The sequence below is a fragment of the Pteropus medius genome, unplaced genomic scaffold (assembly GCF_902729225.1).
Source record: "Pteropus medius unplaced genomic scaffold, Ma_sr-lr_union100, whole genome shotgun sequence".
In the NCBI taxonomy this organism is placed as follows: Eukaryota; Metazoa; Chordata; class Mammalia; order Chiroptera; family Pteropodidae; genus Pteropus; species Pteropus medius.
The window spans coordinates 1,268,183-1,296,056 of NW_024351731.1; the positions used below are offsets into that span (position 1 = coordinate 1,268,183).

General features: G+C 46.9%; 1 protein-coding gene across 1 annotated transcript; it reads right to left on the minus strand.

Annotated features, from left to right (window-relative positions):
* Positions 1–1,014: 1,014 nt before the first annotated feature.
* HHLA1 (HHLA1 neighbor of OC90) lies at positions 1,015–27,346 on the minus strand. The gene is made up of 17 exons (XM_039846209.1): positions 27,283–27,346; positions 24,458–24,555; positions 23,355–23,416; positions 20,751–20,810; positions 19,889–19,969; positions 19,295–19,378; positions 19,107–19,190; positions 17,566–17,649; positions 15,856–15,912; positions 15,665–15,751; positions 12,910–13,122; positions 10,565–10,813; positions 7,755–7,823; positions 7,352–7,432; positions 5,272–5,428; positions 2,641–2,723; positions 1,015–1,058 (listed from the first exon to the last, which is right to left on the minus strand). The coding sequence occupies exons 2-17, from the start codon at positions 24,532–24,534 to the stop codon at positions 1,015–1,017; spliced, it is 1,572 nt and encodes a 523-aa protein (XP_039702143.1). The 5' UTR covers positions 24,535–24,555; positions 27,283–27,346.
* Positions 27,347–27,874: the final 528 nt, after the last annotated feature.

Genomic DNA, 27,874 nt, shown 5'->3' on the forward strand with positions numbered 1-27,874 from the left:
TAACCAAGGCCATCCAAGCCGTACTTCATACCTACATGGCCGACCCCAATAAAAACCCCAGACACCGCGGCTCAGATCAGTTTTCTGGTCGACGATACTCCATGCATGTTGTCACCCACCATGGCCGGGAGGATAAGTGCTGACTTTACTTAGCGAGGACAACCAAAAGCTCGTGCTTGGGTCTCCTGGACCCTCCCTCTGCACCTTTTACCTCTGCTGATTTTAATCTGTATCCTTTTGCTGTGATAAATGGTGAATGGGAATATAGCAACTTTTCCGAGTTCTGTGAGTCCTGTTAGTGAATCATTGAACCGGAAGAGGCTCTTAGGGGCTGCACCCCCCACCCCCACCCCAAATACAGTGGGACACACCGACAAGGAATCCAGACAAGACATCAACACAAACAGCTTTCTCCACCTCCTCCCGAGGAAAGATTCTCATCACCTCCGACCCTGGGCTTGGACGATCACCTGGATGCCATAGTACCACGGTCTGGCTAGTTGTACAGACCAAGTTTGAGTTAACTGCATAGAGAAACCATGTGTGAATGTCCCCCGAGGGTGGGTTCAGGTTTCCTCATGTGTCCTTCCGTTATCTTCCTGAAGTCCCAAGTTCAAGTCACTTCAAGTACTGTGTCAGCCCCAGTGTCCAGACCGGTTTGTTCAAACTAGCATGTCCCCCTCCCCCGCCCATTCTCCAGTCTCAGGATTGCTACGAGCATCACAGAAGTTTCCTGGGCCTAAATACTAGGCTTCTGTGACCTTGGAGAAGGAAGGGGAATTGGCGTTACTGCGTTAACTGGGAAGCTTCTAACGTGCGACCTTCCACCTTCGATGTCTCGCACAGATTCACAGGAGAGAAAGAAATGCTACTTCCAGAAAGAACCGCTTGCAATTAACCAACGGTCTGGTGGGGCCAAGGTGAAGTCTGTAAAGGCAGCCAGCTGGGGCCGGGGGGCCAGGGCCACGAGAGGTCACCCCATGTATTGTCAGGTCCCATTGTTTTTTCCAGGCCTCACACAGACTTGCATATATTCTCAAGGCATCTTTGTTTCAAGGCTGGAAAAAAAAAAAAAAAAAAAAAAAGAGTGGAAACTCATGTCCTGAGAAGGAAACGCAACAGAGACGGATTCTGACAGCGCGCCAGGGATGGGCGAGGGTGTGCGTCCCCGGCAGCGAGCCACCCATCAGCCCTTTCCACTTGCACGACTACAGAGGACGTGCGTGAGGCCCCCTTGCTAGGTCGCAGCTCAGTCGAGTGGAAAGCAGCCCTTGTTTCTCTACTTTCTGCCCGGCGACGTTTTTCTAAGACCTGGCTGCGTCTACCTCATCTCTCCGATTTGCATAAAGCTAATCTAAACTCATTACGTCGTGCAGAGAATCTAATATGTTGTCCGCGTGGCGATTTTAATGTGGCAAGGACAGAGGAAGAGCTATTCAATTATGAGTAGTTTGCTATTGTGAGAGTCATTGTTCCTCCTCGCCACACCTGGGAAGGGGATTTCTGCGTTGGATGCTGAGCCCCCGACGCCCCGCCCCCAGGGGCTGGCTTCCCCGCTGCAGAGTCAAGATGCGGATGGAAAGAGCAGACAGAAGTGGGGTGAGGGATGTGCGTAGGGAAGAAGGGAATGTATTCGAGAGAGAAGAAAGTGTGGACACGAAGGGAAATGAAAATAAACGGAGCGGGTACACGGAAACCAAGAGGGAGCCAGGAAGCTTGATTTTAGGAGAGTTATTGAGTGATAAGTTGGAAAATAAAGCCCAGAGAGAGGCTTTGAGATGGTAGCTTGTGGGGAGCGAGACATAAATAAGGGCGACAGAGAAGCGATCTCATGGTTCCCTGTTGCCGTTTTCAAGAGTCGGTTGGCTAAACGTTTCTTTCTTTCTTTTTTTTTTTTTAATGTAAAACGTTGCCAAGGCTAGGCCGTACAAGCGCCCACCTTATATTTATTTGGGTTACATTAAGAAGGGATTTTTCACAGAGTACATGATTTTTTAGAAAGCCAGAGTCCGTTGACCGGAGAGTGCAGGTAGATGGCAAATAAAATGGCCAAACAACTGGGTTGGGGACGAGATGAGCCACTCTTGTTACAGGAATTGGAGAGAAACAAAGATGCTGGGCATCTCTGAGAGCGAATGGGGCTTTGAAGCCGCCGGGACGAGGAGCGAGGAGCCATACACCCCCCCGCAACCCCGCCTCCGGCACCTCATGCTGCCTACTTTTCCTTGCATTATCTGTATACATTTGCTTTGGTCAGGAATTTGGGTATATACGTACGTGGGGGCTGTCTTCCGTTTTGATTTTTTGTTTGTTTGTATTTTTAGCTTACGTGGGGACTCAGGGAAGATAAGGTCACACAGAAAGCATCAGTGCTTGTCTGGCTCACTCCTGCTTTATTTTTTTAAATACACACGCACACACACACACACACACACACATACACATATATATATCTTATTGCAAACATCAAACTGACAGGTGAACGGGAGTCAGAAATATCCTAAACTTTTTGTCTAGAATTAGTGATGACTAAGTGCATGACTGGCTCCCTGTGAAGGCAAGAAGATAACTCGGCATTCTAGAACCCTTCCCAGAATGCATTTGTTGCCGAGTTAAAGCACAGTCAACCCGCATACTTACTGTGTGAGTGTGACACCCTCTTCGCCTTCCAACAGATGTATGTCGCATTCTTCAGAAACCAGGAATAGTATTCAAGACAGGACCTAAACATTCAAATCACAGTTGAGAGCAATCACCATCTTTTGTGGTTGTTAGAAGACAACCAGAATTTAAAAAAGTGATAATGGCCATTTATTCACAGCAAAGAATCCCCTCTCCATCATTATAGAGTGTGGGAGGAAAGGTACAGAATGAGGATGAGTCAGAAAATGCTTAGACTTTGGAGACAGAAAGACTTATTTTTAGTCCTAGCATCATTACTTACTAGAGTGTGTGACTTCAGGCTGATTACTTAATTCTCTGGGCCTTGGCTTTTTCATCTATAAAGGAGAGGCAGTAGTAGAACCTACAATAACTCATAGGTTATCATGAGGATTAAATGAGGTAGCATTTGCAAATTTCCTGAACAGCACCTGGCTTATAATAGGTGCTCAATAAACGATGATGTCCATTTATCTATTTTGTGTGTGTGAGATGGAGAGAGAGTACAGTGCTGTTATAATTAACAATGCAGCCGATACTTTGCAGAATAACACCCTGCCCTCGGCTGGTGGCTGCACAGATTGCTTCAAGGGGCTGCAGCACAGAGAGCACTGGGCACATTATCAGAGAGAAGAGTTTTCAGGGCTGGCTGTGTCACCAGCTCACTGTAGGACTCCAGGAATTCACTTCCTTTTTCACCCACGCCTGCTGTATAAGGAGGTTAGGCTCAGCTTCCCCTAATTTCTCTTCCATCGCTATCATTCTGTGATTCTAGAATACTAGAATAACTAGTTAGTTGTCCTCGTTAGTTACTAGTTGCTCTAGTTACTAGAGCAACTAACACTTCAAGGAAAGCTTGCTATAAGGATTTCCCAGGTTCTATCACTTTCGATTTATAAGCCACTGTAAACTCGAGGAGACTAGAGCACAGAGAGGAACGAATTTGCCCAAGGACATGCGCTTTCAAGTGGTAGTGCTGGATTTTAAACGCAGGTAATCCACCCCAAGCCAGAACCACTGCCATTATAATAGGCAATAAGACCAACATGAGTCAGGACCCAGCTAAGACAACAGAACCCAGGTGGTTCTGAAGAGGGAATTTAATACTGGAAATTAGCTACAAAAGGGTTTGAAGAACTTTAACCTATAAAGAGGTTAGAAAGAACCAACGGGAAATATTATTTGAAGTAGAAATCGAGGAGGAGAAACCCCCTCTCTCCTCCCCTCTCCTGCCCTATGATCTCCTGCTGGTTTTTTTTTTATCTATTGGATAAACTTACAGGAAGCTGGCCAGCAAGGGATTCTGGGAAATGTAGACTGTACCAGCCAGCCCCCCGCATTGCAGAGCAGACTAGAAAAAGAGCAGGGAGTGGATCTGAGAGCTGAGCGGAATGATAAACACCACCAGGGCTACTTCTGTTGTCAGCCTGTGATCTCCTACCCTCAAGGTGACATCTTAAAACTTTGGTCAATAACTGACATGTCAAGCTTAGTCAACAGCCGACATGCCCACTGGGTATTCGGTTGCCTCAGCAACAACACATCAAGGATGCTGGAGATGGGCTTCCAGTCTGGCTATGAAAGTGGGCAAGAGAACAAGGCACCAACAACCACAAACCTATTTTCATCAAACAGCAACCACTGAGTGTCGCTGTCCGGGCACTGTGCAGGAGCGATCGAGTATATTATTTCATTTCATTTCCATTTGTTTTGACAACAATCTGGAAATACAGGCAAGAATGCCACTACCCTCGTATGTGAAAGGGACCCTCCCACCCTGCTGGGTCTATGGCTCTTGCTTATTTCCCTCTCTGTGTGGAGGGATCATCCATACTCATTGAGGGATGCAACACCAGGGCCAGAAAGGGGTGATGCATAGAGGCCGAAAACCTAAACTTGGCGTTCCGAACCAGTGGATAACGGAGATCTGAAAAGCTGAAGGATCTCACGAGAACACTTTGAAAATAACATCAAAGTTCTGAGAGGCCAGCCTCAGTCCCCTGGAGCAGAGGTTTTCACCTATTTTTTTTATTTTGGTTTTCTGTTTATAGTCAAGGATAAATTCCAGGAGAAAAGATAGCTTGTCAGCGTCCCAGAGCAGGAAAATGTCCACACCTAGACTTTCTTAATATAATTTTCTAATTTTCTTTTTACAACCTTCTCATTTGGCCCGCAAATGACTGTTAAGGGTTTATGAAAGAACTGGAATTTAGAGGGACACATTCTCTGCTTATTATCTTCTAGCAAATCTCAACGGGCTGAGGGCATTTGAGTTTAGGGACCACTCAATATCCTCTGTAATCATTCCATCAGATGTGACGCAGTTCAATTCAACCCGACTTGATTCAATTGGACTCGACCCAGCTTGACTCAATGGCACTGATGTCGGGCTCTGTACTCGGTTCTGGGGACCTAGAAATGAATGAGGTTCCATCCTGGCTCTCAAGGAAGTGACAGTCTAGTGGAGGACTCACTGGAAAGTCCATTCTTTGAGGTACCCTTGTCACCTCCCTGTGGATTATTTAATGCCTGACACCTGTGGCCTGCAGAGAAGCCATGCAGAAGAAGAAGCCTATAAATACGGGAAAAACAGCAACTGGCCCCGGTTACCTCGTGGCCTCCATCCTGGGGTCCCTCCTCTGACTTGGGCAGAGGCATTGCTGGAAAAAGCGGCATAGCTCCATCAGGCAAGGGCTGAGCTTCTGGAAGGCCAGGGTGAGAGGAGCTGCCGGCATGGCCCCCTCTTTGAGGAGCCACTGAGGACACCCTAGAAGACACAGTGTCAGACCATTCGAATCAATAAGAATTTTAAAAGTATCTTCCCTTTGTTAGGGACCGTGCTAGGTGAATATAATCTGGCCCCTGAACTCAGGTGGCTCTGAGACAGATGTGCAAACATGGCTGCTGCTTGACCACTGCCCAGTAAAGCTGCTGTGAGAGTTTTGAGAGGTAGGTGGAGGGAAGTGGGGGTCCAGGTCCTGGAGGAAATTAGAGATGGTTTTGCTGAGGAGGAAATATTAAACGAGGATCTAAAACATGGAACAGGCTTTGGAGTTAGACAGATCTGGGTCCAAAACTTATCTGTAGGACTAAAATTGCTTAATGAGGATACATTACCTACCTTGCAGAATTATTACAATGAAAAGTTTAAAATAGGCATGGCACAGTGCTTGGCACTGAGTAGGAGCTCAATAAGTATTTGTTGGGTGGACAAATGAGTGAATGTTGCAGGCCTTGTGGCATACTTTTTCTGCGGATGGGCAGAATCGTTTACTAGAAGGTGCCAGAACCCTGTTAATTTATACTGACATTTCTCATTACATGGATAGATAGATGGATGGATGGATAGATGGGTTGACAGATGATGATAGATAGAGGATGGATGGATAGATAGATAGATAGATAGATAGATAGATAGATAGATAGATAGATAGATAGAGCTACACAGGTAGATATATAGATAGAGATACAGATAAAGATACAGACACAGGTAGATACAGAAGATGGGGTTCTTTGGAAAAGACGATAATGCTGGGAAAAATTGAATTCGGCAGGAAAAGAGGAAAACCAAATCTGAGATGGAATGACTCCATAAAAGAAGCCTACAGCAGGGCCGTGGGACAGGACATTGTGGACGTCACTCACGGGGCGGCCAGGAGTTGGAGCAGGCTTAAGGACACTTAAACAAAGAAATATAGTCCACTTGTTTTCTAAAACTCAGTCTGACAGCTACCGCCATCTGCACCCTAGTGTATTTCTCCTGAACCTGAGGAAGAAAAGGGGTTATAATTTTCTGCGGTAGCATAATCACATCTTTGTGTCTAAATGGCCCATTCACCATTCACTGCAGGTCGAAAGTGGGGCCGAGGCAGAGCAGGGGTGATGTGACAAAGGACACTGTGCAGGTTCCAGGCGCTTAATAATGCCCCGTTGACATACAAAAGGATGGTCCGGACATTCGGGAAACTAGTATAGAAAGGCATCCAAGACTGGGAGGGGCTCGAGGGCTCAACCAGCTTTGAAGGACTCACTTTGTATCAATTTCTCCCTTTTACAGAAACTGGCTCAACCGAAAAGAGGAGAGAGAGACAGCCACAAGCTGGGAAAATGCAGCACAAACCACAAGCCCTGAGCTCCCGTCAGGACTCCCGAAAACCCAGGCCCAAGCGCAGGAAAGCTTCCTCTAGAATGCAGGGTGCAGGGACGGGAAAGGCCGGGTATCCTCTAAAACAGAGCACAAGGAACTCGCACCCAGTGAGTGGGGACCGAATTTTGGAGTCATCCTTCACGCCTTCTTCTCCCTCTGCTAATGTCATCCTCATTTTAAGAACAGCTTCCATTTGCCAAGCGAAGGGCATATTCTCAACAGGCGTTCGCTCAATAAAAGTTGACTGAATTAAGTTATAGAGATCACTTCCACACACACTTTCTTACTTAGTACAAAACCTTGTGGGGAAAAAAAGGACATTTTTAGTGCCCATAATAATTGTTATTACCCTCACGTTATAGCCAAGGACATTGAATTCTGGAAGTTGAGTGCCGGAGGCCACCTCACCAGTAAATGGTTGAGCTAAGATTTGAATCCCGGCAGTGCGAATCTAAATTTTTCAAACGAACGTCTTTTTATTATATTGTACAACCTCGTCCAAAACAAACAAAAGCAACAGAGTGATAGGGTGCTGGTACATACTTGAAACTTGAACTTGGTGGGGTCCTGGGTCCAGGGCTGGCTCTTCTCCAGGGGTAAATGGCCACGCTGCAGAGAGACCACCTGTAAAGAGCAAGAATGGCCTCCAAAAAATCAGAACGAAGTGGCCTTGGGTTATACAGACAATCAGAGAATCGTAACACCTTGAAGATAAAGAGTTCTCAAAGTCTACAGGGAAACAGTGGCCAAGAAAGAGGAAGTGATTTATCCAAGATCACAGGGCAATTTAACAGCACAGCAAGGCCTAGTTTTCCTGCTGGAACCAATAAAGCACGATAACCAGCTTAGTCTGCCTTCTGGCACCCCCATCCCACCGCGGCCCTGCCCCTAAAGCTACGTTTCCTGCCTGCGGTATTGGGTTTCTCTTTCCAACGCACCTTCTTACCTGTCTGTGGATATTTGGGGGCCGGGGCCTTGGTTGGACTCGGAGTCTGTGTGCCCGGCGTGACTGTTCCTGGGGTGAGATGAGACAGAGGTGAGCCTGCGTTTTTTGTTTTTTGTTGTTTTTTTTTCCAGGATGCCTGATGGGAAGCAGAGTCCCCATGCCACCCACCAGTCCTGCCCTAGTCACCCCACGCTGGTTATTAAGCCAAGTACCAGGCAGGGCGTGGAGGATTCAGAAACGAGTAAGAAATAGAACCCACAGTGGAGGCACTCCCTGGGCGGAGGAAGAAACAGGCAAGTCCCATCGGTACTGTGACACAGTGTGTTGGTGCTACTGGAAACCAGCTGACACTGGGAACTGCACGAGGGTGTGATTCTGTTTCTGGGCAGGGTCCAAGCCCGGGTGCTCCTGGGCACAGAGAAAACGGTATGCTTTTCATTCCTTTGGGTCTTAGTACACACATTGACGCCATCCTCAGTCCAATAAATCGCCTGCCCTTTTCGTGCTAGAGCATGGGTTCATCCCGACAATTCTTTTGATCACGTTCCTAAGTCCTAGTTTGAGGGCCACTTCAGGATGTGATTGTGGCTGTCAAGATTCTGGCCTCTGGCAAACCAGCAAAGCACCCTCTTACGGCCAATGAGGGAGAGGACGATGAAACAGGCGATTTTACTTGTGTGGCTAAGTGGAAGGAAGGGGGCGAGGTGACCTAGAAGGCAGCACCTATTTCAGATGGGGCGGGGCCTGGGGGACAGGTGACCTTGTCTCTGAGATAGAGAAACACAGGGATTGGAGAGGAGAATAGGCCTTCGGGGCAGAGAAAAGAATGTAAGCGAAGATCTGGAGGCGTGAGCGGCAGGCAGTTTGCCACGGCTGGAGTCGAGGATGATGCGGAGGGGTGAGGCGAGCTGAGAAGCCGGCAGGGTCCCAGGGCGGGGGCCTCACCCCACCTGGCAGTGTAATGCTGCTTTTACTCATTATCCTCCTCTGCTGGGCCCGCGGGCATGCTGGCATTGACCCTAACGGAGCTCCCGCTCCACGCGGACCCAGCGCCGAGAGATGGCACGTAACCCATTTACAGACAGGCGACCACGGCCGCCTCTTGCTGTGCTCTTAGAGTGAGTCAGTATCTTCTTTCGTTCCCTTTTCAGGCACCGGACTGGAAGCCCACAAACGCAGACGGCATCAGTCAATGCTTGCTGCCTGGGTGTGCTTCTGCAAACCGAGCAGCCTTAACCACAACCCAAACGCAGAGTCGACTTGTCTGTGATGGTCATTTACAGTTTAACTTCGTGACTACGGAATTGCAGACAACCAGAGCTGAAAGGGATGCAGGCAGAAGCAGACCTGTGCTCTGCTCTGGCGGGTGTCCCGTTTGTCGCTACCCTTTGCGAGGTGTGTTCCGTGAAGCTGGCCACAAGGCTGCTGCTCTGAGTGTAGTGGCACAGGTCGGCGGCAGCTGCCTGACTGGCTCCAGGTTGCTCTGAGCTGAGCCAAGTATCTTACAGGTATCACCTATTGTAATCATCACAGCTACTCGGAAAAGCAGGTATCAGCGCCCCCGTTTTTAAAGATGAGAAAACTGGGATTCAGAGAGATCAGGAAAACAGCCTACGGACACACAGCCGTGGTTGAGTCAGGATTTCCGCTCAAAGTCTCAGGGCTGTGCCACCAAACCCAAGCGGGAACTTCCGGTGTCCCCCATGTGATTATTTATGCCAGGTGTTTTGCTGATTAAAGCCATCGACATCGTATTTCCAGATCTGTCTGTGCAATTGAGATTTTGAGCCTAAAGTCAAGACTTGACATTTATGCCCATTAAGATTCATCTCCTCCTTGCCCTCTATTTCTTGAGAAATTCAGGTAATTCAACAAACTTTTACGGAAAGCCTACAGGTTCCCGGGAATTGGAGATTAAAGATGCAGCCCTTGAGGAGAGCATAGCCCACAGGAAAGGAAGGTCAAGTTCATGAACACTAACAGCCTAACAAGGATGAGCGTTATGATCCATTGACTGTGGCGAGCGTGGAAGAAGGGCCTCTGGCTGCAGGTTTCAGAGGAAGCAATTTTTAAAACAAATAAACATTTTTTGGGGAGGAGGGGTCTGATTTTAAGAGTAGAAAATATGGAAAATTCATAACGCTAGAGTGAAGAAAAATAAAAATCATATCTACTTCTCAGATATAGTCAAAGTTATTATGTTGCGAATTTCGTTTCAGTCTTATTTTATAATGTTTTGCTTGTGCATATTTATCACGCACATGCATACACGCATACATACATATACGTACATAGAGGTGGAATCACACTTGGTAATTTTTCAAGTGTCTCGTAGAGCTTAGGCCTTCCTCATATTACATGACTACAAATTAATACTCTATATTTGTTCATGTAAATAATGTTATATTACATTGCACATATATCATATATATGTGACTTCTGTAACATTAATATATATGAATACTAGGCCAAGCAGTTGAGTCATTTGGAGCAAACAAGGTCAACTTCTTGCAGTCACTTGTTTAACGGACAGGGAAAAACGGGAAAAACCATCAGGAAGGTACATAAAAGAGAGAGGAGGTGGGACATTCCTGTGAAGAGGGAGTTTTCATTCATTCATTTCAAGATGGGAAAATAACTGGGTTAAAAACAAGGAAGAGAAAGAATTTGCTTTATGGTTTTTAATTATGCTGCTAACTTACGCTTCTACATGTGTACTATATTTCAAAAATTCAGAAAATGTTTTAAAAGCAGACAATGCTGTATTCAGTTTAAACATGGGGGAGGCTGGAGGGAACATCCTCTCCTACCTGTGGCTGGGCTGGTCTGGGACGGGCTGCCACGGGTGGCCACTGTCCTAGCAGGAGGCCTGGCAGGGCCCCGCGTGGTCACGGCCTCCTCGGCCTCAGCAGCTGATGTCCTCGTAGAGGAAAGCATTTCCCACGGGGGTCCGGCTGGTGTTTTCTCACGGACGGTCTGAGCCCCGTGCACAGGTGGTGTGGGAGCCCAGGCCTGCCCGTTGGCTGTCACCCATGGAGTTCCGGCCACCTTCCTGGTAGCTGCACAAGTGACAATAACAGGGCTTTTTTCAGCTTGACCACTTCGATTCAGATATATAAGGACAAGACATCGAAATGTAATTAAAGGGTAAATGCAACGTGCATGCATAATACAGATAATCCAGGAGCTTAAACTCTACCCCGAACTGGAATAACGCTGCCTGATGTGGCCCAAACTAAACTTTATTTTTCTTACTACCAATTAAAAAAAAAAAAATCTCCAAATCCCCTAGACACCCAAACAATCAGCTGGGATCAGCTGTGTGTGTACTTGGGGGATGGTGGGCTCCCTCAATATTAAGAAATACATTTCTAACCATGTGACACAGTAGAAAGGTTTTGGGGTTTGAGGTGAGGGGACCTGGAGGGGTGAGCTCTGCTCCTGCTTCCTCAAGGCTGTGGACTTTGGGGCAAGTTACTAAACTCTTTTTAGTTTCATCATTAAAATAGAGATGATAATGCTAATAATAATACCTTACAACATCCCAAGATTGTTATTAAGACAAATCTTCTCTCATTGGTTTTTTAAACCAGGGGTCTCCAACCCCTGGGCCGTGGACCGAACCGGTCTGTGGCCTTTTAGGAACCGGGCCACACAGCAGGAGGTGAGCGGCTGGCCAGTGAGCAAAGCTTCATCTGTATTTGCAGCCGCTCCCCAGAATTAGCATCACCGCCTCAGCTCCGCCTCAGATCATCAAGCATCAGAGTCTCATAGGGGCACTGGGTCCTGGTGCCAAAAAGGTTGGGGACTGCTGCTTTAAACAGTTGCTAAATGTTCTCACTTGTTTATCCCCATGGTAGGAATTAAAATCATTTTTCCAAGTTCTTCAAAATGAGTCCCTTTGGAGGTTTTTACATCTCTGAGTTAAGTTGGGAACCGTTACCATCTTTAAAAGTATTCAGATTTCTCACCCAGAGCACAGTATTTCACTTCATTCATTTACATGCGGTTTTATTACTTTCATTAAAGTTTTGTAGTTTTTCTTACATAAAACCAGCACTTCTTCTGTTAGGAATATAGCTAGATGTCTTATTATTTTTCTTGCCACTAGCAACCACATCCTTTTTTTCATATTATACCGGAAAACTTTCTAATTTGGCATAATTGTCACGATGCTGGCTCTTTTTCTAAGGACTTTTCCAGTTAACGAAGTTGACTCCTTTTGCCCGTTCTTGCCTCCCCTGCCCCCTGTCACTTCCGCCCGCTCGGGGCAGCCCCTCCTCCAGGCTCACCAGGACTCCGGGACAATGACCCTTTGTAGGCTGGATCACAACCACCAATTTACTTGCCTATGTCTCCCTCCCTGGTCTGTGAGCTCAGGAAAGACAGGGAGCGTTGACAGAGCTGCGTTGTTCGCAGCTGGCCTGGGGTCTGGTATTTACTTATCTTGATGAGTGAAGAATAAATGAATGAATGAATGAATTCCGGTGACTCTGTCCACTGTTGGAACTCACCGAGACACTGCTGACTCTTAATGACAGAGTTATCTCAGTTGTATCGTATTTCCAAATAGGCTAAGGATGCTTTTTGCATCTTCGGTGGCAACGCCACTGATTGCGGGAAGGGCAACCTCTTGGCAAGCCACCAGCTTTGCACGCAGGCATCGAGTCATTAACATATTTGTGGCATCGCCATCCAGCCAGCTACCCATTAACCTGACCCTGCCCTAAAATGACTGCGTTTCACCATTTAGCCTGAATTTCAAGAGAGAGATTGCTAAATGCTTCGCTGAAATAAAATCCCTTATGCTATACTATACTTCACGTCTGTAAGATATCCTCATCGGGGGATGCTGGGTGCAAAGGACCAGGGAACGCTCTGTACTATGTTTGCAACTTCTTATGAGTCTGAAACTATTTCAAAATAAAAAATTCTACATATGTCAGAAGAATATATATCAGCGACACGTGCTGTCTTTGTTTGTCCGTTTCGAGCCTGCGCTGGCTCCCACTGATCTCTTACCTGAGGGAGGCCGAGGAGGGAAAGGGGTCGGTGGAGAAAGGAAGAAGGGAAGGACTGCACTGATTCACATGAGCCTAGAGGGAGCAGGAGGGAGAAACAGGGCAGGAGAGGAAGGGGGGAGAAAGCTCCTCACCCCAGGCTGGGAAGGTGGGGATGTCACTGCCTGGCGTCCCCGTGAGAAGCTCAGGTCGCCTGTCTGTGTTCACCACCCGCGCTGGCTCTGTGCCGGGAGAGGCTGTCAGAGCAGACGTGCTGGTCGTCTGTGCTGGGCGCGGAGGGCTGGTTCCCGGTGGTGCCTCCTGGCTTGTGGGCCAGAGCTCTGAAGTCGCCGGCATGTCCCTGGTGGCTGCACGTTCAGGGGGACATCGGGGCAGCTTTAACATGCAGAACGGCACTTTGGACACAAACAACCCTTGTGCCACTGAAAGGTCATTGCACAGCAAACATTCAGAATGAGGACATCCAAGCCTGACTCGGACCAGGACCATATGTCCCCAGAGTAAGCTTTCTCCTCGAATGACAGATTAATCTAAAATATCGGTGTCTGAGAAAGCCACTCAAAGTGCAGTGAACAGACACGGAGCCGTCAGACCCAAAAGTATCAGGCATTCGATGCGTTTCTTGATCGGAACCTGAAACCCGCCAGGTCTCGGGCCCACCGTGCAGCCCTCAGCTCCTCCGTGGCTCTGGCCTTGTCCCCGGAAGGGGGACTGTGCTTGCTCCGTGTGCCCTGTGGGTGTGACTGCAGACCAAAGGTGGAATTGGGGGCTGTGAGGAGGAAACTACTTCAAAGACAGGCCCCCACAGAGACGGCAGGGAGGCTTGATTCAGAGGGAGATGCACCCAGGGCCACTGGATGCTCCGTGAAGAAAGAAATGGAGGAAGAGGCCCACGCGTTCATATTCCCTGTTTCCCCCGGGAAGGCTTAAGCCATGGGGGCTGGATGCTAGGGTGACAGGCTCCCACTAGCCCACAGTGTCCCTTCCTCCGGGTGGACGAATGCTGGCCCACGGAATGGTGTGATTTCGGTCCCCACCTGCCCTTTCGGCGGATAATTGTGTGGAGAGCAGGACCTTGAAATTGTAGACGGCGGCCCGGCAGCCTCGTCTCCTCTCCCCTGCTTTACTTCTGGGCTCGACAACACCCCCACATGTAGCAGCAACCTGGGCCTCGCTCCCAGATTAATTGGACATGGGACTAAGTGCCTCCTGATCACACTGTCACTCAGCCAGGTGACTGCGTGTCAGCACACCAACTCAGTGTCAACTTGTCAATATGTCCTCTCTTCCCAAGCATCTGTTGCTTGGAGAACTTTATTGAAGGAGAAACAAAAGGGAGACATAATTGAGATTGGGGTTAGGAAGGTCGTGGAAGGAATCTCCAAAGAAGTGAGATTGATTCAACCCTCAGATATGTTCTCAGAATTTCAGGGGCAAAGAGGACCCTCCAAATGCCCATTCCATCACCTTATCAAGCAGCCTCATTCCACACACGCTGAGGTCCTTTTTCGGCACAGCTAAGAGATGCCCTACAATAAATACAAATCGAGGTAGCCCACCGAAATGGAATTGGAGATTTATTGTTAATTTCATTTCGCTCCAAACATTGCTAAAGAACCTACTCTTTATAGGGTACTGGGCAAAGCACTGAGCGGGGAGGCAGACTTGGCCTCCGCCTTCGAGTGCCAGTCAGCGAAGAGACACACGTATGTCAACTGAGGTACGACCTGGGGTAACGGAGAGTTCCAATGACGTACAAGTGCTATGCTGTAGGATCAGATCCAATGACGTACAAGTGCTATGCTGTAGGATCAGATCCAATGACGTACAAGTGCTATGCTCTAGGATCAGAGAGGGTAGAAGACTCATCTCGTTGGGGAGATTTTTTAGGAAGGAGGAGGCAGCAGCTGATCTGGAGACCGACAGACAATTTGGGTTCTGAAATACGGAAAAGCAGAGAAGGGGTTCTAGACCGAGGTAAAAGCATGAGCGAAGTTGCAGGAGCGTGAGGTGTACGCCAGCTGCAAGGAGAGGTAGGAACTTCAATGTCATTTTAACAGAAGACTCATGGGAAAAGAGCAGGAGGTGACGTAGGCTTGGTGACAGAGAAAGGTATATGCCATGTGAAGTACCGCAGACCCTCAGCTGCTGACCCGGGGGTTCTGAGCAGTCAAGAGACATGACCCAATAATTTTAAGACTATCACTCTTATGGCGGTGGATGGATAACTTAGAGAAATAAGAGACCGGGTCAAGGGGGCTATTACAGTCCAAAGGCAGACGACAGTGACTTGGACTAAGATAATCGCAGCAGCAGCAGGTAATCGTGGAGGACACCCAGATTCGGGACACTTTATTCAGCTACAAATGACAGTTAAGTGTAGGGGAGAGAGAGGGCTTAAATATGGTTCCCAAAACGCTACCTGGTCAGGAGAAAGACAGGTGTGTGTGTGGATGGGTGGAGGATGATTGGGTAGGGGCTGAATGCTATAGAGTGGCGATGTCTACAGCAAAGTCACACCTTCAGATACACACAAAACCAGGTAGTTAATATGAGAAAAGAAGTTCGAGGCAACAGGGAACCGAGATGACTGTGGAGAACAAAGTGTCCCTCTTAGTGGGGGGATGGGGACAGCTGCTACTCTATTCCAGCTACTCAACGCCATGGGGATGTCCAGGTTTGCCAGATTTTCTTTTGCAAAAAAAACAAAAAAAAACAAAAAAAAAAAACCTAGAAAGTCAAGAACTTTTAAAAACTGACCAAATCCTCTGAATTCAGCACAATATAGTTGAATAAAATACCCGTGGGGGGCATTCAGAGTCTCCAGCTTGCCAGATAGAACCCTGGTCTGGAGACTCCAGAGCAGGAGTTTGGGGGGTTCACACTCACCCAGAACGCCAGACAGGCTGCTGGTAAACGTGTAATTGATAACAGGAGATTTCTCTGCCATCTCCCAGAAATCAGAAAGGTTCCTTCCTGCAAAAGTGTGACCAACAGGATCAAATCTTGGGCTCGCCTGCTGGAGGGCTGCATTTAATTCTCAGCTCAGAGAGCTTGTCAGAGAACGGCTGAAGCCTCACCTGACTTTCCCGTCATCACACAGATGAAGATGCAGTCGGATGCGTTCGTTTGACTCACTGTAAGACAAAGCAGCACGCAAGACTTAGCAATGGGTCTGAAGCTGTGAAGGTTTTGGTCAAAATGAAAATTAAGCTGGAAATTCCTAGCTTAGGACACTGTAGGAAAATAGGCTGCTTCCTTACTTTTGATGCAGCCTTGATTTTCTGTGTCTTTTTTTGGGGGGAGGGGGTTGGGATGCAGTGTAACGTGATGGCTAAAGGCACAGCCCCTGGAGTCAGCTTCTTCCACTATGACACCAGCTCCACCACTAACTAGCGACGTGACTGTAAGAGGGTGGTTCAACCTCTCTAAGACCCAATTAATTATCCATTTTAGAATGGTGAAAATTCAAATCCCATAGTCCCTTATTTGCAATGTCCAAATCCCCAAATCTCTGTGAGGTGGAAGGTTTTGCGTAAGTTTGGTACCCAAACTCCTTTGGTGGCCAAACCTGACTTGACAGAGGTCAGGCTGTTTGCAGTCTTCATCTATTCCGCTTAGCGTAAAGGGCCAACCCTTCTGCTAAATGAATGTGCGTGTGTTTGATGCGGGCTGTCCTGGATGCTGCTGGAGGTGTTATGTCATGTACGGGGCACACACCCTAACGGACCTTCAAAAGTCTGAAAGCTTCTGAATTCCTAAACATACTTGTCCCCAAAGACGCTGCCCAAAGGACTGTGGACATGTGGCACATCCCTGATAGGATGCTGTGACGATCCGATGAGACAGTGTGCGTGAAGCACGGAGTGAGGTGCCTGGCAGATAGAAGAGCTCAGTCAACAGTCATGATAATTATTATTGTCACTGCTAATGTGCTACTGTTATTATATGTATTAGCGTAGTGACCGAGAGCCTGGACTTCAGACCCAGATCGCCTGGGTTAGAATTCGAGCTCTGCAGAATGATCTTGGGCAGGTTACTTAACATCTGTGTGCCACAGTTTCTGCACCTGTACAGTGGGGATAAATACGGTAGCAACCCAGTAAGGTGGCAGTGAGGACCCAGTGAGAGAATATGGGGGGAGGGTGGGGATGGCGGGAAGACGAGTTCCCGCCATGTAATGGCGTCTATTCTTAATCCTTTCTCCCCGTCTCCCTGTTTCTAAAACAATAGCTCCTCCCTAGGGGAGCACACCATCTTTCAGATGAGACCGAGTGTTGGGCTGTTGATTAGATCTCCGCTTTGCAAAGTGAGTCCCTGAGGGGAAGTGAATTGTCTGGAGGTTCTACGAAGCTGCCTTTTACATGAGCCGGTCTTTCTCAGTTGTACGTCAGACATTAGGCCCCATGTGGATCAGAATTTGAATTCTGAACAACCCTGAGCAAAACATTCAACCTCTCTGAAGCTCAGTGTTCTCATCTTTAAAGTGGGAGCATAGCTGTCTAACAGAAGCCGGTTTTTTGAGCCTGCCTACATTTCCCCCAACTTCAGGCCTTGGAATCTTCCTCAAATATTTTGGACGCCAGGAATAGCTCTGATGGGAAGATGGAAACTTCAGATGCTGGTGGTCGAAACTGGACCACACTGATTGTCTGAATAAAACGTACACTAAAGTTCCCAGCAGCCTGGCCTATGGCAGGAGTTGGAGTGGAGAGGTCTACTAGATTTGATGACATTCCCTGACGGATGCTAAATCACAGATTTGCCAAGCATTTTCAAGATAAACATACCTGAGAGGATGGAGGTGGACTTAAAAATCTCTGTGAGGTAGCTGGTAGAATTTCCGATGACATCCACTAGCAGGGCTGTGAAATCTGCAAGATGGATTGACAAGGTTTAAATTCCTAAGACTTGGAATAAAGCTCAGAGACTTAAGGGAAATCATATATTGTATTTGGATTTTTCGGAGTAGATTTTATAAATCTACTTGATTCAGTTCCATGAATTGAAGAATATTAACAATCATTCAGAGAAAGATGACTAATTATATATATAAAAAAAGTCTTAGCTTCAGGCAGGCAGAAAACTTATGGACCCATTACTATAATCTCCATCCCTTTCCATTGCCCTCACCCCCAGACCTCTTCTGCCAACACAAATAGCTGTGCAAGGCCATATTGTTGAATAATGGTTTTCCGATCCACCTCCCCCGTTGTATCTGTCTTACATGCTCTGCTGGACCTTTTCCCTCCTTGCTCAACCAGTTCTGGCGCTGCCCTGCCAATCTGCCTGCTACAGCTCACTGCCTCTCCAGTTCTCACTCTGCTGCCTGGGCTTTTGTCTGGAACGCTCCATCTCCAGCTACCACAGGGCTGTCTCCCCACTTCCTGCAGGTCACCCCTCAGTCACCACCTCATTAAGACTTCCCTGACCGCCCTGCACACAGCGGCCGTCCCTATTATCACTTTCCTCCTCACCCTTCCCCCCCCGGTTTATTGTTCTCACCATCACGCTATTAGCCAACGCACTGTGTTTTCACTTTATTTATTTATTTTCTGTCCCTTCCCACAGTATCTGAGTTCCATGAAAGTGGGGAGGTGGGTTTGTCCGCTTTGCTCAGTGTGGTACCTCCACAGGAAGAGGCAATAGTATGTGTTCAGTAAAGAATTGTTGAATGAATGAATCAGTCGTGGAAGAGTAATTTTCATTTTTATTTTTCAGGCTTCCCTAAATATAAGGAACATGTAATACTTTTAATTTTTAATTATAAAAGTAATACATGAATATACTCTTATTGAAAAAAAAATCAGTTAATACAGGTCCCCTTAATCGACACTCTTCTACTCCAAAATGAGCATTCTGATTTTCTTTTCAGAGGTAACCATCCATCTGGTGCCCACATCTGTATATAGTTTGTCATCAAGAACAGTGTATTCTATATATTATTTCGTAACTTTCTTTTTCTAATTAAAAATGTCAGGGAAATTTTTCCAAATATAGGCCAATTCCGGCCACACCTATTCACCTGTATTGTCTATGGTTGTCTTCTGAAGTTTGTTTATACGGTAGACTATTTAACCATTTTCCTTAGATTTTGCTATTAAAATAATGCCGCATGAACATTTTGTTCTTGTCTCTCTCGTGCAGACATACCTATTTCTTTAGAGTAAAACTCAAGAAGAGAACTTTCTGGCACAATGAACGTGCACATATTTAAGCATGATTCTGTATTTTCTTACCTCACTCTGAGGAGAAAAAATTAATTTGGCCTTATCTGAAAGAGCACAAGCAAAATCTGGAGAGTGTCAAGGTCATGGTTAGTCCCACCCACCTGATAAGCCATTGGTCCGGTTGCTCAAACAGTAGCAGTACCGCGTGGGGAATTTGGTTGGGTCCACGGTCTTCAGGTTGGAAACTGGGAAGAGAAATGGTCCACACAGCAGCCCTGGCGACTCAGCCAGGCCCGGCCGGCCCATCGCTCCCATCATCGCTCACGTAGAAGCGCCGGGCAGCACTTACTGTTGTAAACGGCCACAGAAAACTTGTGGAAGGCGAAGGAACTGTAGGAAGTAATGCTCAGCAAGGAGAGGAATTGCTTGCTACCTGCCAGCGACATCAAGATAAAGAGACCGTCGGGCAAATTTGTCTTATGTGATGAACGAGAATGGCCATGAGTAGACAGATAACAGAAATTACTAATACGATGAATAAATAATAAAAATAGATAAAGAAAATAAACAATAAAATAATAGAAGCCGAAACCAATAATCAAAAACAAAACAAAAACATGCAAAAACACATGTCACTTGGCTGTATTTCCCGATGGGTCCTTAAGCCCTGGCAATTCTCTTACCATATAGTTACGATTAGAAATGCCAGCACATTTCTATGCTGCGTTTGGAATATAGCTTGCTCTGGAAATGGTGGCAAACCTCCTATTTTGGATGTTTTCAATTGTCTTGAGTTAGGTAGGACAACGCCTTCTCCACTCCGAGCAGGGAGAAGCTGGGACACGGGTGTGACGTACCTCGCCCAGGTCACAGAGAATCCGGGAGTGAAGATGCTACATACAGGACGAAAATGGGCCTGGTTGTGCTTTTAAGAAAAGCCTACCTTTCAAAGCTCTGCCCAGCATCCCATTCACCAGCTCTGTCAGGTTAAGTTCGGACAGATCCACCGACCTTGCAGGCAGCTCTGGAAGAGATTCGAAGACAACGCTACCGGCAGGCTTCTGCTGGCATCGGAAAAAGTGCCTCATTTCCGGTATTCAGGCAGATGTGCCTCCTCTTTGGACATTTACTGAAGTCACAGCCTGTGCCAGGCACAAGGAGTTCAAAGACAAAAGGCAGTCCCTGTCCTCAGCAGGGGACAGCCAATGGCATGTGTCATGATAAGGAACACTCATTTAGGGACTATTTTATCTCTGCATTGGACAGAGTAGCGATTGGTGGGGAACGCTCAAACACAGTGAGAGCCCCAGGAAATGGACATGCCGCACTTGGACAGAACCTCCCGTCTGACAGAGACATGGCTGGGCATGAGTATCACCGCAAAGATTGTTTTAATTCCAGTGCTTGGGCTCCAACTGCAGAGATTCAGATTTAATAGGTCTGGGATGTGGCCCAGACATCAGGACCAAAGTCAATCAATCAACTAACCAATCCTTGTCCAGATATTGTGCAGCTGAGTAGAGAGACGCCGCTGAGTTCAATCCCTCCCGCCTCCCAGCTGTTTCCTGAAGCTTTGGAAACAGTTGACCAGGTGGAAATAGCAGTGGACGCCCTTCTTTCTATTTTTATAAACACTGGCTTTTTCAACTTTTACTTGATTTCAGGTACCTGTATGGCTAAAGCACTCTGAAGACTGGAGAGATGCCGTTACCTCGCATGGGGGTCGGGAGCGGGGTCTGGAGAAGTGGGAGGGTTTGCTCAGCGGCCCAGGCCACCCACAGAGACCTGCAGGGTTGGGGACTCACCTGTGGTGTCCAGAAACGCCACCCCCTTTTCCTTCCTCTCCGCTCCTCCGAGGTCAGACACTGGGAAGAGAAAAGGCTTCAGGGGAGAAATGGGAGCTTCCATCCCCAGCCCCAGGGTGCTGCAGAGGCCTCAGGCCAATGACTGTGAGAGTCAATGAGGACACTGTGAAGAGGAGGAGCCCAGGTCCCACCCCAAGATTCTAGTCTCCTTGGGCTGCGTGTGGCCTAGAAATGCACAATTTAATAAATAAGCAAAGCGATTCTGGTGCAGAGGGGCTGATCTACCTCACCCGCTTCCTGGGTAGGGCAGCTGAGGCTCCGAGTGGGAAGGAAATCTGCCTAACTTTTTGCACAGCTGAGCCCCATTAGGAAGGAATCGAATCTGCTTGCTGGAGGTACAGACCACTGACCTCTGCAAAATATCAGGCTACTTGCCCGCTTGGCAAAATTCACGCTATTGAAGAAGAAAACGTCAAAGGAAAATTTGAAATGCTACAGACATTCGTTTATCTTTTATTCATTCAACAAACACTCACTGAGGGCCGAACGGTCTGCTCGGAGTTGCGGGTAAAGAGGTCAAGGGGAAAGGACCAGGTGTCCGCCTCTGTGCAGCTCATTGTCTGTGGCTCAGGTGGGAGGAGGGAGAGTCACCTGGAATCACACCTGAGGAGCATCAAACAGGGAGCAGTGGGATGCTGTGAGCACCTCCCTCGGGGCACCCAGCCTGGTCCGAGGCGTGGACAAGGCCCCTGTGGAAGGGATGTAAGGCCGAGGCCTAAAAGATCTATTGCTTGGGATGAGATGCCACTGAATCACACAGCGTTTGTTACTATTATTGTTGCAACGATTGTTTTCCATGTTGCATTCCAATGGAGAAGGTGCTTTATGCCCATTTTATAGATGGAAGAAACCAAGGCACAGGGAAGCTGAACAGTGCACCCCCGAGTCACAGTGTCACAGAGTCAGCCGGGATTTAAGATCGGGCTGTGGCACCAAGCGAAGACCCAGCATTTTCCTTCTTAACTTCCTAACTTCTTTCCAGACACTGAAATACAAGTCTTCTTGAGTAAAATAGTCTTGTGGAAACACAGCCTCACACGATTTATAACATCCTTACGAGTCATCTCAGGCTACACTCCCTAAGAAGCATGAGGAAATCGAGGCCCAGAAAGGGAAGTGAAGGATTGAAATCTCGCTTCCGGCGAGCAGCCCTGTTTCGCCTTGCCCCCGGGCCCTTGCTTCCATGAGTCGGACTATTTTAGATCCCTCGCAGAAGTGGTGTCACGCAGTACTTGTCCTTCGGCGTCTGGATTATTTCACTCGGCGCGATGTCCTCCAGGCTCGTCCATGTCGTCACAAATAGCAGGATTGTCTTCTTTTTGAAGGCTGAATAATATTCCACGGTATGTGAATACCTTACTCTCTTTATCCATTCACCTGCGGATGGACACTTAGATTGTTCCCCAGCTTTTCGAGTACCCTATTGGAACCCAAGTCCAGTCAACTGTTGTCGGCCAATTTGTCCTTTCACCGATTGTCAAGCTTTCTGGTTAAGTATCAGAGCTCTGGGGTTAGCGGTAGGTGGGGACTCTGGGGCCCCATCCCTTTAGCATGGGTATGGGGGGCGGTGTTATAATTACAAATCAGTGGGTGGATTGGGATAACAACATTTGAAGTGTGAACTAAATATACCTGAAGCAGGGATTTCTGAATAGAGGGCTAAACAGAAGCATTTTTTTTTTTTCCCCAGATAAATCGCCAGACAGATAATATAAAACTATTGTCCTCTTTCTGGATTAAAAAAACCACCATCGCAGTATCTTTAAAATATAAGATACTGGTACTTTTCATACTTAATCATCCTTAGTATTTTGTCAGCTTCTATCCTTTATAATTACCCGTTCAGCAGGAATTGTTATTCCCATTCAAGGGGAAAAAATTGGTGGCTCAAGTATGAGAAATATTTATTGAAAAATCACTCTGCTTAGACACAAGAAACTGACACAACTGGTCCTCTGGGGAATGGGGGTGGCTGCCTGGGGGAGCATTTTAAGTTTATACACTTTTGTACCGTTCGCATTTTGAACCACATGTACCAACTAAATGCGCCAATTAAAAACAAATAAACATTTAAAAATAACGAGTAATCCTCATCTCCCTTCCCCAAACCAAAACCATACCCCCAAATTATCCTGCATATTTACCCAAAAGCTAGGAACAGAAACTCTGCCCCTGACTCCTACGTGCCCTTCATGTTACAGTGCGTTCACCATCTTGCTGCACAGCCAATCAAAACAGAACCATCAGAACAGGGCCAAGATGAAATTCTTACAGAGGCGACGATGGCCCATAACAATACCCTCCGTTATGAAATCTTCTGTTGCTAATAGAATGTCTCGGCCTCTGCGAGTTTAATAAGATTATGAGAGTCCAGGTGCTCCGTGAACCGTAAAGCAACGAGAAACCAGTAAGAACTGTAACTGGGACCGTAAGAGGTTGAGATAGACACACGCTTCACTTTACAGATTGGGAAAGTGAGGCTCAGAGAAGACAAGAAATCAGCCCAAAGCAGAGTGAGCTAGGAAGGAGCCCCTGCCCATTTACCTGTCGTAGGTAGGAAGGTCATGACCTTTTCCTCTTTGGCTTCTCCTTTAACAGCAGACACAAAAATGGAAAAGTTTTCATCAGAAAAATTATAACCCAGAGATGACCTCAGAAAGAATTAATGTGAAATACTCATTTAAAAATGAGAACATTATCATTTGGAATGGCAAAGTGCCTTGCTAAAAATCTCACGCATAGTTTGTTCATTCATTCAGTTATTTAAGCAGCGAATATGTATTGACCAATTATAATAATACTAATGATTGATAATGTTATTCAGCACCTGGCCTTTAAAAGGCTTTGTGTGTGTTAGATGACGTGGGATAGTATGATGAATAAATGGGTACAGATGCCACCTTTTTGGAGCCGATGGCCTTTTTGGGAAGGCAGACATCGAGGAAGTGAAGACTCAGGATATTATTACGAAGAACAGGCAGTCTGAGGGTATGTAATAGAGAACTTGATCTAACCTCAGTGACCTGAAAGCTTTCCTGGGAGGTAGCGTTCGGCTGAGATCTGAAGAGTAAGCAGCACTGGAGTAGGTTGACTGGCTGAGGGGTTATTCAGTGTACAGCTAACAGGACGTGCCCAGGCTCTCAGATGGGCATGAGTATTACTTTAAAGAACCAAAAGAAGCCAACGATGATGGAACATAGAGAAGGAAGGAGATGGATGATTGCAGGAACCAGCGACAGTGGGCAGGGTCATCTAGATCATGTAGAGGACTTGGGACACTATTCCAAAAGAAGTAGAGTCGTTGAACAATTTTGAAGGAGGAGGAAATGAGAGAGAAACTTGGAAGGTGACAGAATGCGATTTGCAGAAAAAATCACTCGGGCTGATGAGTGGATCATGAAAATACAAGAGAAGCGGGAGCTGATTTAGAGGTCTAGGAAAGAGCAGATAATGGTTTGGACAAGAGTTGATACAGTGGAGGAGAATATAATTCTGTTGCAAAAATGAGACTCAAACCCAGAAAGTCAAAGGACAAAACCGGAAATTGGGAATTTATTATAGCCATTTCTGTTTTGGCCTGAAACGTTGGCTGCCGCCAGCCTGTGAAGCACAGTGAATACCCAGACTTCCAACAGCCAGACCCACCTGTGTTCCAAACAGACAGGACACATGCGAGGCCCATGCACAGCTTCACCGGAGGTCCGTGCACCAGGAAGCCTGGCATGCTTGTGATGTTCTAGACCACCTGGAAGCAAGCGAGGGAGCATTTTGGAGGAAGCAGGCTGGATGACTATCCACAGTGATGTGCAATCTCCCTGAGAACGCTGTGTGGGAGGTCATTAGAAATACGATCTGTAAAAGGCTTTGTGTAATTAGGGCCGGTTAGGTTATGCTGAGGTAACAAACTAACTCCACAATCCCATTGGCTTAATGCAGCAACAAAAGTCGATGTCTCGTTTGCGGTCCATTGCTGGTGCAAATTAGTGAGGAATACTGCTCCACACAGTCCCTCAGGGACCCCGGTTAATGGAGGCTCCACTGTCTTGTAGTTCTCCATCTGGTCCGTGCAGCCTCCTGAGTCATTGATTCATCATGCAGTGGAAGGGAGAGAGCTGGCGGATTATGCGCCACTCTTAAATGTTCTGGCAAGAAGTGACATGCTTGCTTTTATTTACAGCCCATGTCAGAATGACTCATGTAGCTCTACATAGCTGCAGGAGACCTTGGAATATGACAGGGGCCTGCATGCATATTCAGAGAAAATCAGTGTCTCTTCCATGGTTTTTCCATGTCGTTTCCATGGGAAATACCCTCCAAATACAACATCACTGCTGCTTATAAATAGGAAAAAATTTAATATTCGCATGTATGTTCACACTTTCTTTCCTCCTCGGCAGCACTGTGTCCCAGCAATTCTCCTGGGAATTTGCTGTGCAGAATCAGCGTGACAGTTAAAGCCGCAGAGCAGAGACTCATAAGAATAATGGTGACAATTTACTGAGTGCTTTCTGCGTGCCAGACACCACACAGAACGCTTACAAAATCTCTGTGCCGGTATTAACGTAATACCTATTTAACATGCGGGCTGTACAGACTCGATTTGAAAAAAGAAATTTCACATTGGCGGAGAATAAAATACACTTGGAAGGTGAATGTGGGAGGGGGAGAAAAATCAAAAGAAAGTAGGGTCAAAAATAATGACTTAGGAACTGAGCGTCTTCATGGCAAATTCTATTTCAAGAACTTCTGCTGTCCGTTTGAGCTGGACTCACCTCTGGAATTTTATCGAAAGATGCTAGTAAACATTGACATTACTTTTTAATTTTTCGTAGATAGCGAGTGGTTTTCTTCCAGATGCTACCCTGGACAGAGACAGGCCTTACGAAGGAGCAAGATTCTTAAACATTTTCTTCCGTAAACCTGTCTTTTGTCAATTGAATCTGCAGAGCCCCAGTCCTTGAACCTAAGAGGGTAGAGGAAACACATTTTTTCCCCCTCTCCAAGAGTATAATTTGTAGCCTTCGCTTTTGGGCTTCATCTCTGTTATTTTACCTTCTCAGTCACCCTATGAGAGAGACACTGATCTTCTGATCACACAAGAGAAGGACCTGGGGCTCAGAAGCAAAGCCCTCTGCTCATGGTCCATGGCTCCTAAGGGGAACGACTGGGACTTGAACTGTGGTCCCTCAGATACTAAAGTCTGTGTCTCTTTTCACCATGTCCCACTCTACTCCTCTGCCCTTCACAGTATCATCCTGGACTGCCACGGATGGCTCTGATGTTGAAAGCAAACAGAATTGATGATTTTAAAGCATTTCAGTGGATGGAAGGGGTTAGAAACCAGTCACACTCCCGGAAGAAGGGCTGAGAAGTGCCACTGTGACCGATGAGCCAGGAATCTGCCTCAGAGTCTTGTGAAATGAATTCATGATATGTCCATGTTTTATGGACAGCGGCCCCAGAGGTAGAAAGGTAGATGCTAAGAACAAAGCTGCCAGAGCCTTAATTAAACATTGTGTTACTTCCAAGTGATAAGGATCACCACTCAGCCGAGGTTAGCTTAGCCTGCCGAGTGACCCTGCTTTTTTCACTGTACTCTGCAGCCGAAGGACACCCACCCAGACAGGCGGACGCTGACGCTGAAGCTCCTGGACCAGCGCAGAGAGACCGCATGATGCGTTCTCAGCACATTCTGGTGGTCCATTCTCTCAGCAGCCTTTAGCGTAAGGATCAGCTCCCTCTTCCTGAGGGATGACAGACAACTTGCCCAAGGTCCTTAAGCAGGTGAGTGGCAGCTCTGGGCTTCACACTTATGCAGTCAGCCCCAAGGCCAATGAGACAACCCTAAAAGGGTCTGCCATTTCAAAGAAAGTTAATACAGAAAAAAGGGTAAAGAATCTAATATTTGTTGACCATCTGATGTGCAAAGAATTTTCCCTGTGGAAATCTATTGGTCCCCAAAGCAACCCTACTTAGTTGTGATTATTCTCATTTTATAGTTTGAGCCCCAGACAAGCAACTGGCCCAAGGGAATGCAGCTGAAAAGCCAGGACTGGGGTCTCTGTCTGTTTGCCACCCAAATCCCTGATTGGCTGGCCACTAAGAAAGTATGATTTTTTAGCTGTTCCCTTGCTGCCAGACATTTTTTAGGACACTCTTTTATCCTCATTCTGAGTCTTTGGATCATGTTTCCTTCATCACGAATGTGAGTACATCCTCCCAGCTGATGACTGCATTAAGATTCTAATCAATAGCTTAAGAGAAAAAAAAAAAAAAACCATGAAAGAATCAGACTGGCATCAAAGGACGGAGTCGTCCCTTAAGTGCGATGTGGATATCGGTGATGGAGATGCCCAGATTCCTTCTACTCATCTCTTTCAGCATCTAGGCAGCCGCATTCCTTAGCTGGCTTCATGGTTTGGGGAGAAGAGGAAACTAAAGGGTTTTAAAATATCACCAGTATATGACTTACCTGTCTCCCGAGCCGGATAAATAACTTCAAAGAATTTAAGCAGCCAGAAAGATTAAGAGCTAAGTCAGAGCCGTGGGATTTATATGAGTTCTTAGTGAAAGACACAGAGAGTGGGGGTGGGAAAAGACTTTATAACTTTGCTTTCAATCCTCTAGGGGGGGAAATGGAATAATAATCCTACTCAGAACTCAGGACAGTGAAATAAGATCAACTCCGTTGGAGAAAAATGCCCACGCCATGGGCTGAATAGAATCTGTGAGCAGAATGACAAAGCATCAATTCAGTGTACGATGGGTGATCTCTTCCAACGGTAATTACACGTGTTGAAAAAACAGAACCAGATCACTCGGCGATGATTTCCCCTTCCTGTTGTGGAGGTCTGTGCGCCGAGCATCACGGGTATGTGGGCCAACGGAAGTCACTTTCAGCAGGTGGCCAGAGCAGGGAAGGCAAGCCTGGCCCCGCTGCTGTCTGTTTTTATAAGGACTAAAATCGTTTTACATTTTTAAAGGGTCGAAAAAAATCCAAAGAAGAAGAGTATTTCTTGACATGTAAAAATGACACGAAATTCCAATTTCAACGTTCACAAATA

Bases quoted from the DNA above. Each gene is read 5' to 3' on its own strand.
- HHLA1 (XM_039846209.1), bottom strand. From the start codon at position 24,534: ATGCCAGGCTTCCTGGTGCACGGACCTCCGGTGAAGCTGTGCATGGGC. The intron at 19,379-19,888 runs GTAGGCTTTTCT...TGTCGCTGGCAG, and splicing joins GCTGGGCAGAGCTTTGAAAG to GTAGCAAGCAATTCCTCTCC. The intron at 7,824-10,564 runs GTAGGAGAGGAT...ATCTCACCCCAG, and splicing joins CCAGACCAGCCCAGCCACAG to GAACAGTCACGCCGGGCACA.